Raw genomic sequence first — 15,029 nt, forward strand, 5'->3', positions numbered from 1 at the left:
CAAATCAATCAAATCATAAGATTAAATGTCACTGTCATAGTCAGGCTAAGTAAATGTCACTGTTAGCTGAAATAAAAACCTTATCATGTTGGTTGAGCTGTATTATTTTGCCCAAAATGTGTGTTTCTTCGACTTTTAATGATTTGTGTCTGGGTTATTAATTATTAAGTATTTTTACTTAGTCACTTAATACGTATCACGTATAAACAGTCTATTTAGCCTGAATTATGGAAAATAAAATACATGAATTCTTTTGTTATTTAAGGATAATTTGAAATTAAATGGCAATACTACACACTGAAATGTCAATGTCAAAATTAAAGGTAGGTAAATAATTTGATTTGACTGATAAGAGAGTAAGGATATGTTCACATCTTACATTATTTATTACATTTAAATTATGAAGAAAGTACAGGGAAACGATGCCTTCCAACGTATTAACTTTTTGTATCAGGCAAGGAAATAAATTTATATTGTTTATTCCATTTTTGAATTAAAAATACTAAATACCTTTCGGCTATGTTTATATGCCAATATAGGGATATAACAATATTCTATGCTTAACTAGTCAATTCACTGTCGGTTCATAAAGGTAATTCTGAGTTATAGTTATTTTAGTTCCGATTTAGGGTGTAGTAACTTTTTGTAGACCATACAGATTCATCCTATATAAGTTTAGTATCCATAAACCTTATCTTTCCTTCAAAGAAAGTAAACATTGGTGATAATATCCCCAACGCGGCAAGGCAGGTCTCTATGTCCCTGTTAATAACTCTCAATGCTTTACTGTCCAAATGTCAGGTTTAAATTTGGCAAGTTATACATAGTTATTGGCCCATTTGGCAAAGACATCTAGGTGCTCATTAATTTCTTTGAAATGATAGCATTGTGTAATAGAAATGTGGTATTGTTTCAGGCCAGCAAATGTATATCAGAAAATAATGCCGCCCTATCTTCATACTACGGAAATCTAATAGTCAATATAGCTAAGAAGAATGTTTTGAAAATGTAAGTTAATTTGGGATACAAAAGTCTCGAAGACTGTCAACTCAGTGTACTCTGTTAGAGTTTGAAAACATGATTTATGTTAAAAGTCACTGGATTCAAATTGCATATTCTTTCTTCTTCTTTCCAGTTAGAAACAAATGTATATCACATAGACTAATTATGATGTTCTATAAGAGTTTAGTGTGTATGTCTGTATGAGATCTAAAGAGTGAGAATAAGTGGTCTTATTAATTATGAAAACATAATTTAATTTTTATTTTATAAAAAAGATGTATTTTTATTTTCAGACACCCAGATATAAAAAGGCAGCTTTGCAAGAAATGCCGATGCATGCTCATTTACAACACCACAGCCAAGATGAAAATTAAAAACAAAAATAAATCAAAGATAATAGAGTGGACGTGCAAATCATGTGGTACAAAAAGGACTTTTCCAGCCAGTAAAGATGATGACCATAGTTTATGGGTGGATAGACCAGAAGCTGTTGTAGAAGTTATTAAACAGGAATAAATAATAAGTATTTCAGTATTTCTGTGACTTTTTTTTTAGCACTTTTGTAATTCTTATAAAAACCTTGCATATATAGTGGATATTGTACTGTACAACAATGTACATTTGTCCACAATTTAGATTAAAAATTTTTAATTGTAAATTGCCATCTGGTAAAAGTGCTGCAGTGTAGTTTGTTCCACCTCTTCTTTCACACTTGTGCTTTAAAAATGGTAGTAGATATAATTATAGTCTAGTTATGGTGACACCTTGTATTTTGAACCGCCTGTTTTGTAGATAAATCTGTTTATATTAAACTCTTTCATTTCTGATTGACATACTGACGACGCCCGGCCCAAATTGCTGGGTCAAGAAAATTATATTTGGCATGTAGGTCTCTATGTGGTCTAGAGCTGCATTGACAAAGGGGTTCCCAAAATTCCCGCGAGAACGGCTTTCAACGAAATTTTGGTTTAACGCAGCTATCAGCCACCTCTAGTTGTTCATCCTGGCTAGTAGCAATAGCGTCAGTTATATCTTCACCACTCTTGATAGGAGTCCGGGGTACGCCCTGGACTATTGATCCTGGATTGGGTGAGTCAGATACGGAACCGGATATCGAACAGGGTTTTTAAAAAGTTGCAATCTGATCTCTGTAACCTTTGCAGAAAACCTAACATGTATTACACAATGTGCCAGTTTCCTCACGATAAGAGCATTCGTTAGCACTCAAACTAATGTACATAACTTAGTAAAGAATCATTGGTACATAGCAGACGTGGCCTCCAAGCATTTATCGGGCACCAACGCTCTCAAAATTTTTCCAATACTATTTTATTATTCTCATTGAAATTAACGTTTCAAATAATATTGCGTACTTCGTTACTAAATTGGTATTCTATTGAAAATATCTGTTTACGCCTTCGCCTTTCGAAGCGATGGTTTACGTCTAAGAATCCATTCAAATCGGACGGGCGGCGTGTGAAAGTAACATAAACACACCTAATTTCGTATTATTTTTAGTACGGATATAAAACAGCACGTGGATAAATTATAAATTTATTGCAATAAAATAATACTTACATATCAACATTGCGTGTTTCGATTTAGTTATTGTCATAAATATTTTTATTGATAATTTCGAAAAAACTAGAGTTCTTGACAAAATTGTATAAAATGTAGTTCGCATATTATTGTTAAGTATTTAAATCTGTTTTTTTAATTTTAATAATTTATAAATACCTACTTCAAAATGAAGTTCATTCTATATATTTTGGCAACGCATATTTTTATTACCACAACGCGGTCGAAAATAAACCATGGCAACCCCAAAGCAAATGTTTTATCTATGTACGAAAATAATAATATGCGAAAAGGGAATAAAAAATACCCGTTCTTCGCGAAAGAGAGTCGCGGGGTGAATAGAGCACACGAGAAAGAAGAGAAAAACGAATTGGCGCATTTCCGTTTGGACCCGGTATTGAATTTTGTCAGAAGAAGCGGTAATATTCTATATCATGTATTTTAAATAGAATACTTTCTAGAATAATACCATACCATGTATTAATCGTGGAGTAGTTTCTACTCGCAGGAACTGCAAGATAGTCGGATTTATGGTGCCTTGTGGTTCCCGGCTCTTTTGATAAGGACCATTCTATATTTTTTCCCATGAAATGATGTTGTAAAAGGTGACTAAGGGAAAGGCTCGAGATTCTTCTTGTAGGCGATGGGTTAGCAATCTTAATTCCTTCAAAAAGCCATATGTAACTACAGCTCAGCGTCGCCTTTCAGTCTTGTTCTGACGGCTCTGACTTCCCCGCAACGGATATAAACGTGATGTATATAGAGTATAGGTATATGCATGATGGATATACATACTTATCTTAAGTTTAACTTTGAGGTGATTATAAATCTATCTATCTATAAAAATGAGGACAAAAACAGAACACTGATTGACTTACTGACTCACATATTAAAAAAACATAAATAGCTTGATCCAGAAATTTGGTATTCTATTAGTTTCTTTTGTGATCTAGGCGTGTGCTTAGAGATAATTTCTCAAAACTTCCGCGGGAAACGGAAATGAGCAGGATTTTTCGATGCACGCGTGTGCATGGCGTCGCGTAGCTGTGTACAGTGTGAAATTTATATATTGGCAGGAAAAAAGAAGAGTTCGTCGGATTCCAAAGATCGCAGTTCCAGCTCTAGCTTGGAGATGCTCAACTGGAAGAATGAGTGGAGGGAGCATTGGATCCAGAAGAAATTTGAAGCCATCAACTCGTCCTATTTGCCTGGGGACCAAGTGAATATGGTCGCGGCGAGTGAGCAATCCTTTTTATTTTTAGACTAGCTGAAGCCCGCAAGTTCGTTCGCGTGGCTGATCGATTTTTGATGTGGTACTTCATCAGGTGTTCCAAATCGTCGATTTTCAAACCTCATCAGAAAATGTCGAAAAAGGCTATTGTTAGGGTGTCATTTCTATATTCCGTATAGTTTAGCTGGACTACCACTATATCTACTAATAAGAGATCCTGTCGTGGGCCTGCTGGAAGAAATTTCTCTATAAATAAGTAGTGCCCTTGTTCTGAATTTCTCTTTATTTTAAGTTTTTTTTCTCTTATTTTCCTTGTTGTACATAAATATATAAATAAGATGCTCATACGGTGAGGGAAATCATCGTGAGAAAACCTGCACAATCAGGCAACTACATATGTATATGTGTAACCATGATATATACGGGTTGTTTTTCTCTGTTAAGATTGCTAGTTTGCGAAAGACCGACTGGAGTCTTTGACGTCTTGTTAGATTGAGTAATCGAATTTGACTACATTTACGAGTTGCGCCCATATTCAGTCAATTATTGGGTAAATAATACTACGTAGACTGTTATTTAACGCAATATTTTGACTGTAGATAATAAGAACTCAGCCCACTGTAACATTCATCTGAATTTCGTGCAATGAAGATTAAATAAATTTCAATTTCTCCGTCAACAAAATGCAACAGGGCCTTGGGGAGTCCCTTGCGGTGATCCGAACCAACACGACATGCCCTGGGGTACCTGCATGATGCCCATGGAATGCGACGCCGAGTACCGCATCTACCGAGGGGACTACAACTGCGGTCGGACTCAGTTCGTCTGCTGCGCCTTGCAGCTCACCGCCTACGACATGTACCAGGGATTCGACTTATCCTTCGAAGATTCGGGCTTAGCAACAGATTCCAAAGAGAAGAGAGGCAAAGCGAAAGGATCCAAAGAAAGCTTCAAGAAACACAAAGCGCGGGAAAAGCGGAGACGGCAAGCTGCCAGAAAAAGGCGAAAGAGGCTAATCAGAAGGCAGATAAAGAAAATACAGAGAGAAATAAGGAAGATCATTAACAGACAGGACAGGAATGCGTCGAAAGCGCGAAAGAGGAAGACTAAACAGCTCAAGAAGTTTATAGAGATGTTGAAACGCCAGTACAAAAAAGACCAGAAAGCCGTACAAGATATACACGAGCACGAGATAATAAAGATAGATGATGCGTTGATGAAGAAACTGAACGAGATCCTCCAAATGAATCAGGATTTTATTAAGAACGAAACATTCAGGGATATAATCGTGAATGGGACTCTGAACAGGCAAATGGCGAGGATGCTGATGGAAGCATATCCCGAGTTGGAGTCGTACATCAATGTTAATGTGAAGCGGCGGAGCGGGTCGCTTGATTATCTCGATTACGATGTGGAGTACGGTATGTTTTATTACTGAAATTATAACGGTGTAAATTGTTTCGATTGATGTTTAATTTTGCCTTGCTTTTTGGTTAGGTTAGGTAAGTTTAATTTAAATATCACACTTTGACCTGCTTTATTTTACCTCTTTATGTATATATTGGTGCCGGGAACCATACCGCACAACACACACAACACAAAAAAGGACAGGAACACTCCATTTCTTTCCCATGGATGTGGTAATAGGCGACTAAGGGATAGGCTTATATAATTGGGATTCCGCTTTTAGGTGATTGGCTAGCAAAATGTCATTATTTGAATCTTAATTCTATCATAAAGCCAAACAGCTGAACGTGGCTTTTCAGTGTTTTGATGACTGTTGGCTCTGTCTACGACTATAGACTATTAAACTATAGACTTAAACATAAACATACCTACAGTAGCGTCCCAGTACATTTTTGATCTTATAATGTATGTTAGGAAAAATACCTCTTTTTTTCAAAAAGTTAGTGCCACAACTGATAGAAATTTACGTAATAAACATAAATTGAAAGTACTTTGTGGGAAGGCTTATTATAGGACTGATGATTACCTTAATGATAAAAACATCTGGCTCGAGCTTGGCACAGGAACCTCGTAATTAATTGTAGTTTAATTTGAACTTAAATCAAAATTTCAGTACACTCTGTACATAAATCTTTTTAAAATTGGCAATCCATAATATATATATATATTTTTCTTTTTTCAATATTAAATCTCATAAATATATAAATCTCCCGTGAACAATGTATTCTCCCGTCCACATTCTATTCTAAGTATAATTTAATATTGTGAAGTTGACGTTGTTGATGAAAATGCTGCAGTGCAGTTTGTTACCGCTTCTTCTGCACTGACGCCTTGGAAGCGGCAGTAAACTTAGTTTTTAAGTAATTTATTTGACGTCAACCAAGTTGTTAAACCATACGACAATTATTAAGCGATATAATAATATCCTATAATAATGAATAAAAATTTTGAATTTTGAATTTTGAATTTTGAAGACGTGATGATATGTTATGTTATTTTACCAACAAGTATTGTATTATCGTTCTCATAGCATGTAGCCTTTATGACCGCGGAAAAGAACTACTATCTACAACTACTATATTCAAACAAAACTTCGTCAAAATCGGAACGGGAGACATACATAATTGTATTGATAAGGATGTTTTTTTTTCATTCACTTGTTTCAATCCATACAAGATGCTATGTTTGACAAATTTAAAATGTAGTGTTTTTTGAAAAAACACGAAATTGTTTCTGCCTCTCCTTTCTTATTGTAAGTTATTGGTCTAGATGCACGCAGTTCAATTTGTTTCCTGGAAATAGGACAAGGAACTTTGCCATTTTTCTTTATAGGTCGTTATTGCCCAATAAACGCGCGAAAGAGCTCTTAAACAACATTATTGTAACATTTGCTTTTAATGGACATCGCACCCATACATCCTTGGTACTATGTAAATCAACTATGTTATTAACAACATTGTACTTCAGACAGCAGTTAATTTCTGAAAGAAATGCGACTGTAAACGAAAAAGCTCGACTACGAGAGATGAATACGTTTATGATACGTAGTTACATAAAAAAAATCATCATTAGGCCCGGTTGCATCCTTATACCTAACTCGTTTGAGAGACCGCGCGCTTACGACCATGATCCTAAATTAGTTACGTCAGGTTTTTAAACGTTGAGTGTCTCTAAGTGAGTGGGTGCGACATGGTTCGATGGGTATGGGTGTTTGCAGAAATGTTATCTTATTAATGTACGATCGTTAGCTTGTGGGGGTTTTATGTCTTCCTTTTGGACGTAGATTTGTTAGTACAGTCTTCTATTTATCGTCCTGACGTTTGTCTCGGTGGTATCCACTCTGGAGAGGAGCAAATCGCCTGTATTCGCAATTCAGGAGGGGGTAAGTTACGACACGAAAAGACTCTGGCATAATGTATGCGAGTACATTAACAGAACAATTTAAACCTTCTTCGGTCATGGGTGTTGGTCTTTACGAAGATCCATCCGCCGTAGCATGGCACGCGCGATGCCGTTTTTATCGCGCGAAATGCTATTGCTGTCTCGTTTCACATCATAGTAAAAAGCGAATCAGCGATAGTTTTTCGCGCGATGAAAACCGCGTCGTGTGTGCTACGGTGCATATTACTTATAATTTATCGCCTGCTAATTCGTCGCCTATTCCGATAGAAATATCAAGTCATAGTCATAGTGAAAAATTTAACTCATAAAGTGTAATTAAAAGAAAAATATTTTGTTATAATTCAGCACCTATATAAATAAAGGTAAGTAGATATTTGCGTTAAAACAATACGATTTTTAACCCGTTGTAACGTTTACGGCTACAAGGGATTTCAACTCAGTAATCCAATATCTTACAAACAAATCGTACATTTTATCCACTCTATTCTGTAAGATACTTTAGCAAATATCGATCACTTACAGTTTTACTATATGTATTGATATGATAGTATGATAGATGTTAAGTAATAACTGATCTCCAAACTTTATGATGCATGGGCGTCTTGGGAGAGCAACTTGTCGTGTTGAAAATACTACATAATGTATTATAGTAGTGCAAAGGCTGAATGATTAAATTTACGCAAGTGAAACGCAATTTTTTTATTATAAATGCAGTAGTTATATTATCAATATAAAGTGGAAATGGTAGGAAAACAAATTTTATATGAGTAAAATAATAATAATAATATAATTAATAGATGTAATTATGAAAAAAAAAATTTGCTTACTTATTATATGTATGAATGTACGTGTAGTTTTACAGGTTCATTGTATGGCGAGTGACTATTACAAAATATGTGGTTGCATAATGGAATGGAATGCATTATCTAACAATATTGAAACGTAGCCTTGCACTAATAGGCTACGACTGTGGAAGTTTCGTAGCGTTCTCTCGAAGTTACATTTTACAACATTGGGATGTAAGCTACGACGTTACACTACAGGCTACTTAGGTCGTAGCTTGTAGCGATATCAAACGATACGTGTTACAACTTCGAGAATAATAAGCTATGTCGTAGCACTATAGGCTACGATGGGCGTAGTCGATAGAGTTCTTTGAAAACTACGAGCAAAATCAAAGAGAACTGGCTACGACCACTACAGGCTACGACGGTCGTAGCGTGTAGTCTTTCTTGACCAGAAAAGCTACAACGTATAGTAACAATTTGTATCTACAATACATGTCAAAAATATCGGTTAAATTCATTTGCATTTTTCAATGTAAGTAGGTGCTGTTACTTCCTTTACGATACGAACACATTGAAAAAGGTTCTTGTGAATGCAAAAAATTGGATTTCAATAAAAAATAAATAAGTACAAAAATGTAGAAATCACCGTGAATAAAACGTGGTAGACGTAGTTAGCCTTTTGGATGTGAGAAAATATAACAGGAAGTGTCCAAAAAAAGTTGTTAACTGGAAGTGAACATGTCACGGGAGGACTATCAGTTAGGTGTCAGAAGACGACTGGAGTGATGCCAAAATGTCCCGACCACGAATTTATTGCTTGCCATCCACACAAGATATTGATTTTGACATCAAGAACTTCAAGAAACCTTATCTGAAACCAATAGAGTTTAATTTACAACGGCTTTGTTTGTACTTGTCTAAAAATGTGTCGGAATTTTCGATTTTAATTGTGTCTTAGCGCAGTAACATTAAGGGTTACAACTACGTTAAGTTTTAGACGTGGCGAGTCCATAAAGTTTAAAGGACAATACTCCGTTATGCTAAGTGAATGCAGCAGTCCCAACATTTTCAAACATTTTCTAAAGGAAATTTAACTCAATGATGATTTCAATATAATAAGAATAATAAAATGCTCAGTTTTTACTCAAGGATTGAAGTTATTGGAGAGATCTTTATTTCTATAATATGGTACAAAATATTATTTACTTCTTAGGTATAAGATGAAATGGCATAAAAAGCATTAAGATTTTTTTAGCTTAACAATTAAGTATTATTTAGTTTCGAGTGTTATTAGCGACCGATGGTATAAATTTGTTATACAAAAAAAGATATTTATAATCACGTCTATATCCTTTGCGGGGTAGACAGAGACAACAGTCTTGTAAAGACTAATAGGCCACGTTCAGCTATTTGGCTTTAAGAAAGAATTGAGATTCAAATAGTGACAGGTTGCTAGACCATCGCCTAAAAAAGAATCCCAAGCTTGTAAGCCTATCCCTTAGTCGCATTTTACGACATCCATGGGAAAGAGATGGAGTGGTCCTATTCTTTTTTGTATTGGTGCCGGGAACCACACGTTTTACCAACTAAGTTTTTATAGTATACAGCTTTAGTTACTGCTATTAAGGTTTATAATTGCGAAATGACTATAGATAAAAAAAAAATAATTGTAAAATGATATGACACGACACACATTTTGTTCTTTATTTTGCAATAACTAAAAAAAGCTTACACCGTTGTCAAAGCGCAACCATAATATGTACATCTAGCCCTCGTAGAAAAACTATCGATGTTTCGCTTAAAACAGCGACAGATTTTCGCGCGATAAAAACGACGTCGACAGAACTTCAGGCAAATACTAGTATTTAAAAAAAGGGATTAGTGTTGTAAGTATAACCATAACTTGTATGACCAAATTGAAAACTTTTTGGCAGCCATACTTGGCAGACTTCCAGCCGTATAGTCCACCTACATATCGGTAACGATGTTGTTGTAACATACCTATAGGTACTATTACATAAATACCAGATACCAAAAAGCTTCTAAGGGACATAGATATGTGGCATTAAGACCGCGTTTTGTACATTTAATTTCGTGCAATAGTTTCAATTCTTACCTTAACTTGATCCAATTAAGGACGTCCTGGCAAAAGCAATTATGAAGAGCGACATGAATGTGGATGAAGCGAAAGATGTAATCTCTGCCTACCACTCCGGGAAAGAGGCGTGAGTTTATGTATGTATCAAATCTATACATTGACGCTAGATTTGACGATAGATGTGTCGGATACACAAATAAGTTTATATTTTTTTTTGTCAATTGTGTGATGTTAACAGAGTAATTTTTTTTGGCAATAAATTCTTGAGAAGATTAAAAGAAAAGTGTTGGCGATAGGTGTCTGCTATTCGATACAGGCAAACAATCAATTTACATTAGCTTTACTTAAAAAAGGTTTGACGAAACATTAATTCTTATTCTTAATTGCGAGGATAAAAATTTTAAAAAAATAATCTGGTCAGAGTACTAACCAAAGGTATAGTAATAATAAGGCAGGATTATTCAGATTATTAGGGCACAAACGAAATCCAGTTCATGACTAACTGGGCCGATAAATAAAGACCAAAATCTGGGAAAAGACCGCAAACAAACGCCTATAAACAAGTTCTACAGAGGAATACCGCAACGCACAAAACATCTTTACTTTTACCAGTAAAGCGGGCCACTCATTTATTTTGAGGGTTAGTTTTTCCTATACAAATCAGTGCCCTTATTCACGAAGTTGAAAGGTCATGTCTTATTTTCAGACACCGATCGTGGTCATCCTGTGACCACGGTCGGTGCAACCCGGTCGAAACATCAGGAAAAAACGGTATACATACATACATAAATCACGCCTCTTTTCCGGAGGGGTAGGCAGAGACCACGTCTCTCCACTTGCCACGATCCCTCCATACTTCTTTCGCTTCATCCACATTCATAACTCTCTTCATGCAAGCTCGTCGGTTTCGGGTACTCTAAAAAAACGGTATTTTGGCGTTTATGTCCGTTTGCATACATTAGTAATCAGATAGTCACATGGTTCCTGTTCAGGGCCAAATAGGTACCAACCCCTCCGCTGCATAGCTCTGCAACAGATAATAAATATAAATAAATAAATACATACGGGACAAATTACACTGATTGAGTTAGCCTTGAAGTAAGTTCGAGATTTGTGTTACGAGATACTAACTCAACGATACTATATTTGATAATAAATACTTATATAGATAAACATTCAAGACCAAGGCCAATCAGAAAAAGTTCTTTTCTCATCATGCCCTGGCCGGGTTTCGAACCCGGGACCTCCGATGTCACAGACAAGCGTACTACCGCTGCGCCACAGAGAACAGAGAGAACAAACAGGCCGTAAAATAAAAAGAATATGGACAAAATGAGAAAAAACCGCAAGTTTTTAACCCCACGAATATCCCGCCTTACATAAACGAGGCCGATTCCAGTCACGTTGCATTCGGAATATAACTGCTTGAGTCCCCAAAGTAATATAGCGGTAATCAGGCCGTTTTAACCCACTGGCTCTTTTTCACCCAACCGCGCGGAGGAAGGGTTTGGTTTTAGGGATAGGTTCGCTCGTTCGCTGTAGGAAAAACATACATACATAGTCACGTCCATATCCCCTGTAGACAGAGCCAACAGTCTTGAAAATACTGATAGGCCAAGTTCAGCTGTTTGGCTTACTGATAGAATTGAGATTCAAATAGTGACGGGTTGCTAGCCCATTGCCTAAAAAAGAATCCCAAGTTTGTAAGCCTATCCCTTAGTCGTCTTTTACGTCATCCATAGGGAAGATATGCAGTGGTCCTATTCTTTTTTGCATTGGTGCCGGGAACCACACGGCACAAAATTGTTTTAAAGTAATAGCTACAAAATGATTTTAAAAATGTATAAAATAATTCATTTTTTTAGCATCACAAAGGTACAGATCTTTATAACCAGTGCATTGTAAATAGTTATTGAATAGATTTATTTTAAAAATTGGATACAAGGTATCATTTATTGCCATCAACAAACGTATTTATATTTAAGAAAAACTGAAAAAAATACTGTTACTCTAGACCTTGAAACGAACTCTGTACTTTGTTTACAATTTTATATAATTTCATACATTCCCTTTTACATGTATTCATTATAAGTTATAAAATAAAATTAAAAAAATATATATTCTTTAATCAGAGTTTATAAGATCGAACAACTTTTGATTGAACTCCGTCTTAATTTTTAAACTTGGTATCACGGAAACATAATCGTTCCTCGTCGGAAGTTTTAAATTGTTTTTGACACAGCTCAATTTCACTTTGAAAGTATGATACGAAATTTACTGCTTTCAGAACACTTAAAAATCATGTCTTATTATCTTCTCAGTTTTAGCCGAGTCATAAAATCAGTTGGAAAATCTTTTGTTACCAATGAGAACCACTTAAATTTAGGATTCTTTCCTCGAGTCTATTTTTCCCGATACCTACAACTTATTTTCAAGTCAAGAGTCTAATAGTCATTATCTGAGTTCGTGTGTAGACATAGACATAATCTTGCTTACCATTAGGCCACCAGCACGATCGAAGCAAAGATCTCGAAGTTCACGGAATTTCACCACAGTCCCAATAAGCCGCCAAGTATTTTATATATATATATATATATATATATATATATATATATATATATATATATATATATATATATATATATATATATATATATATATATATATATATGTATGTCGTGATGTGTGGTGTATGACGTATGACATGGTTTATATATATATATACACGTATACCACTTCTATATCCCTTCGGGGTAGACAGAGCCAACAGTCTTAAAACGATAGCGTCTTAATACGATGTTTTTTCATAATGTTCTAGATTTCGCCCGTGGCTTCACTCGCGTCAAAAGTATTTGTACTCCACACTAGATGTATGCAAAATTTACATGGAGTTCGGTTCAGAGGTATTGACGTAAACACGGACAAACACATTTTAAAATAGTGAGTATGCGTTATGAAACCAGTTTGTAAGAAATTTTGTATTTTCGTTTGTAACGCATAAACTCAAATAATCTACAACCCATTTCAATAAAATTAAGCTCAGGAAAAAACTTTAAAAAGATACTTCAACAATAATTTGCTACTACTATTCTTCCCGGAAATTTTCACGCGAGAGAACCCCCGGGCAAAAGTCAAGTATCTTTAAGTTCGCGAGCTCATAGAAACGTTAGCGATTTTGTCGAATACTCTTTGGAAGATCCGAAAATCCAGGGATATATATGGCCGTTATTGGGGAATCCATTTATCAGGTCACGCCTGAGCAGACCGCTCTGATAACCCGGAATTTAAACGCGTTTCTGTGTCACAACAGTAGTTTTTGCGCCGGTTTTGTTTAAATATTTCGTTGAAGTGAATAGAGTAAGTTTATTTATTCATTTGAAACTTTATTTGTACAAAAAAAAAATTTACAAAAGGCGGACTTAATGCCGTTTGGCATTCTCTACCAGTCAAAAACTCACTCACTCACCAAACAGAATAACTTTTAAATTTTACTTATAGTTGTTAATACTGTGTTATGTGCCGTGTGGTTCCCGGCACCAATAAAAAAAGAATAGGACCACTCCATCTCGTTCCCATGGATGGCTTTTTTTTAAATTCAATATTTCATTAAAAACTCTATGATATTCTCCATCGATATAATGAAAATAAATCTTAAAAAAATATTTCATGTTAAATTATATAAGTCCGGGCGCAAAATGCTCTTTTCCAAACAAGGAAACGACGATGGCTTAATAAAAATGTAAATTTAGTGAAAAAAACCTATAATTCACGGCTGATAAAGTACGAACACGGAAAAATAAGGAAAATTGCACACGGCAGGATGGCAGCATTAGCCGTTACCGCGAAAATAAATAGCTTGACATTTCAGTGTGTAAGGCTTCCTAAAACAAAAGAGTCGTGAGCTCTTTAGTTAGAGGTACATACATACATACATATAATCACGTCTATATCCCTTGCGGGGTAGACAGAGCCAACAGTCTTGAAGTGACTGATAGGCCACATTGAGCTATTTGGCTTAATAATAGAATTGAGATTCAAATAGTGACAGGTAGCTAGCCCGTGTCGCCTTAAAGAAGAATCCCAAGTTTGTAAGCCTATCCCTTAGTCGCCTTGTACGACATCCACAGGAACCAGATGGAGTGGTCCTATTCTTTTTTGTGTTGGTGCCGGGAACCGCACGGCGTTAGAGGTCCAGCGAAAAATATATTTGTGGCGTGCATCATACTACGATTATAATATAAAATAGCATGGACAGTTCATACATGCAAACATACATTAAATCACGCCTCTTTCCCGGAGGGGTAGACAGAGACTACCTCTTTCCACTTGCCACGATCTCTGCATATTTCTTTCGCTTCATCCACATTCATAACTCTCTTCATGCAAGCTCGGCGGTTTCGGGTACTCTTGACCTGACCCTTTACCAGGACGTCCTTAATTTGATCAAGATACGTATTTCATTTCAATTTCAGGACAGTTCATTGTATGTACAATTGTACATATATACGTGATTATATTGTATGCCGTGCGGTTCCCGGCTCCAATAGAAAAAAGAAAAGGACCATCCTATCTCTTTCCCATGGATGTCGTAAAAGGAGACTAAGGGATAGGCTTATAAACTTGGGATTCTTCTTTTAGGCGACGGGCTAGCAAACTGCCACTATTTGAATTTCTATTCTATCATTAAGCCAAACAGCTGGACGTGGCCTATCAGTCTTTTTAAAGCTGTTGGCTCTATCTACCCCACAAGGGATATAGACGTGATTATATGTAGGTATGTATGTATGTTTCGTATTTAGGTACGCTTTTGGTCTTATCGACGTAGCCCACAATCAAATATCAGTATTGTACCCTGAAATGTAGGTATTAACAGTGTCCTTTTTAGTGGAATAGTCCATTTATTCCCAGTATCGTCAATATTGGTGAATGAAGGTAAAATTTATCAAAGCGGGCTTGGCTCGTC

General features: G+C 35.8%; 2 protein-coding genes across 2 annotated transcripts; both read left to right on the top strand.

Moving 5' to 3' along the window:
* Positions 1–328: 328 nt before the first annotated feature.
* On the top strand, positions 329–1,538 carry LOC106136210 (ribonuclease P protein subunit p21). The gene is made up of 3 exons (XM_013336681.2): positions 329–454; positions 917–1,008; positions 1,296–1,538. Exons 1-3 carry the CDS (start codon positions 401–403, stop codon positions 1,516–1,518), a joined length of 369 nt encoding a protein of 122 aa, XP_013192135.1. The 5' UTR covers positions 329–400; the 3' UTR covers positions 1,519–1,538.
* A 1,931-nt stretch (positions 1,539–3,469) lies between these two features.
* LOC106136165 (uncharacterized) lies at positions 3,470–5,256 on the top strand. Its single transcript, XM_013336624.2, has 2 exons — positions 3,470–3,818; positions 4,504–5,256. The coding sequence occupies exons 1-2, from the start codon at positions 3,611–3,613 to the stop codon at positions 5,247–5,249; spliced, it is 954 nt and encodes a 317-aa protein (XP_013192078.2). The 5' UTR covers positions 3,470–3,610; the 3' UTR covers positions 5,250–5,256.
* The last annotated feature ends 9,773 nt before the right edge of the window (positions 5,257–15,029 follow it).

This window comes from Amyelois transitella, chromosome 18, assembly GCF_032362555.1.
Source record: "Amyelois transitella isolate CPQ chromosome 18, ilAmyTran1.1, whole genome shotgun sequence".
Classification (NCBI taxonomy): Eukaryota; Metazoa; Arthropoda; class Insecta; order Lepidoptera; family Pyralidae; genus Amyelois; species Amyelois transitella.

Excerpts from the sequence above, each read along its gene's own strand:
- LOC106136210 (XM_013336681.2), top strand. The coding sequence starts at position 401 with ATGAAGAAAGTACAGGGAAACGATGCCTTCCAACGTATTAACTTTTTG. Across the intron at positions 455-916 it reads GTATTAACTTTTTGTATCAG|GCCAGCAAATGTATATCAGA; the intron begins GCAAGGAAATAA and ends GTATTGTTTCAG. Across the intron at positions 1,009-1,295 it reads AAGAAGAATGTTTTGAAAAT|ACACCCAGATATAAAAAGGC; the intron begins GTAAGTTAATTT and ends TTTTATTTTCAG.
- LOC106136165 (XM_013336624.2), top strand. The coding sequence starts at position 3,611 with ATGGCGTCGCGTAGCTGTGTACAGTGTGAAATTTATATATTGGCAGGA. Across the intron at positions 3,819-4,503 it reads AGTGAATATGGTCGCGGCGA|GGCCTTGGGGAGTCCCTTGC; the intron begins GTGAGCAATCCT and ends AAAATGCAACAG.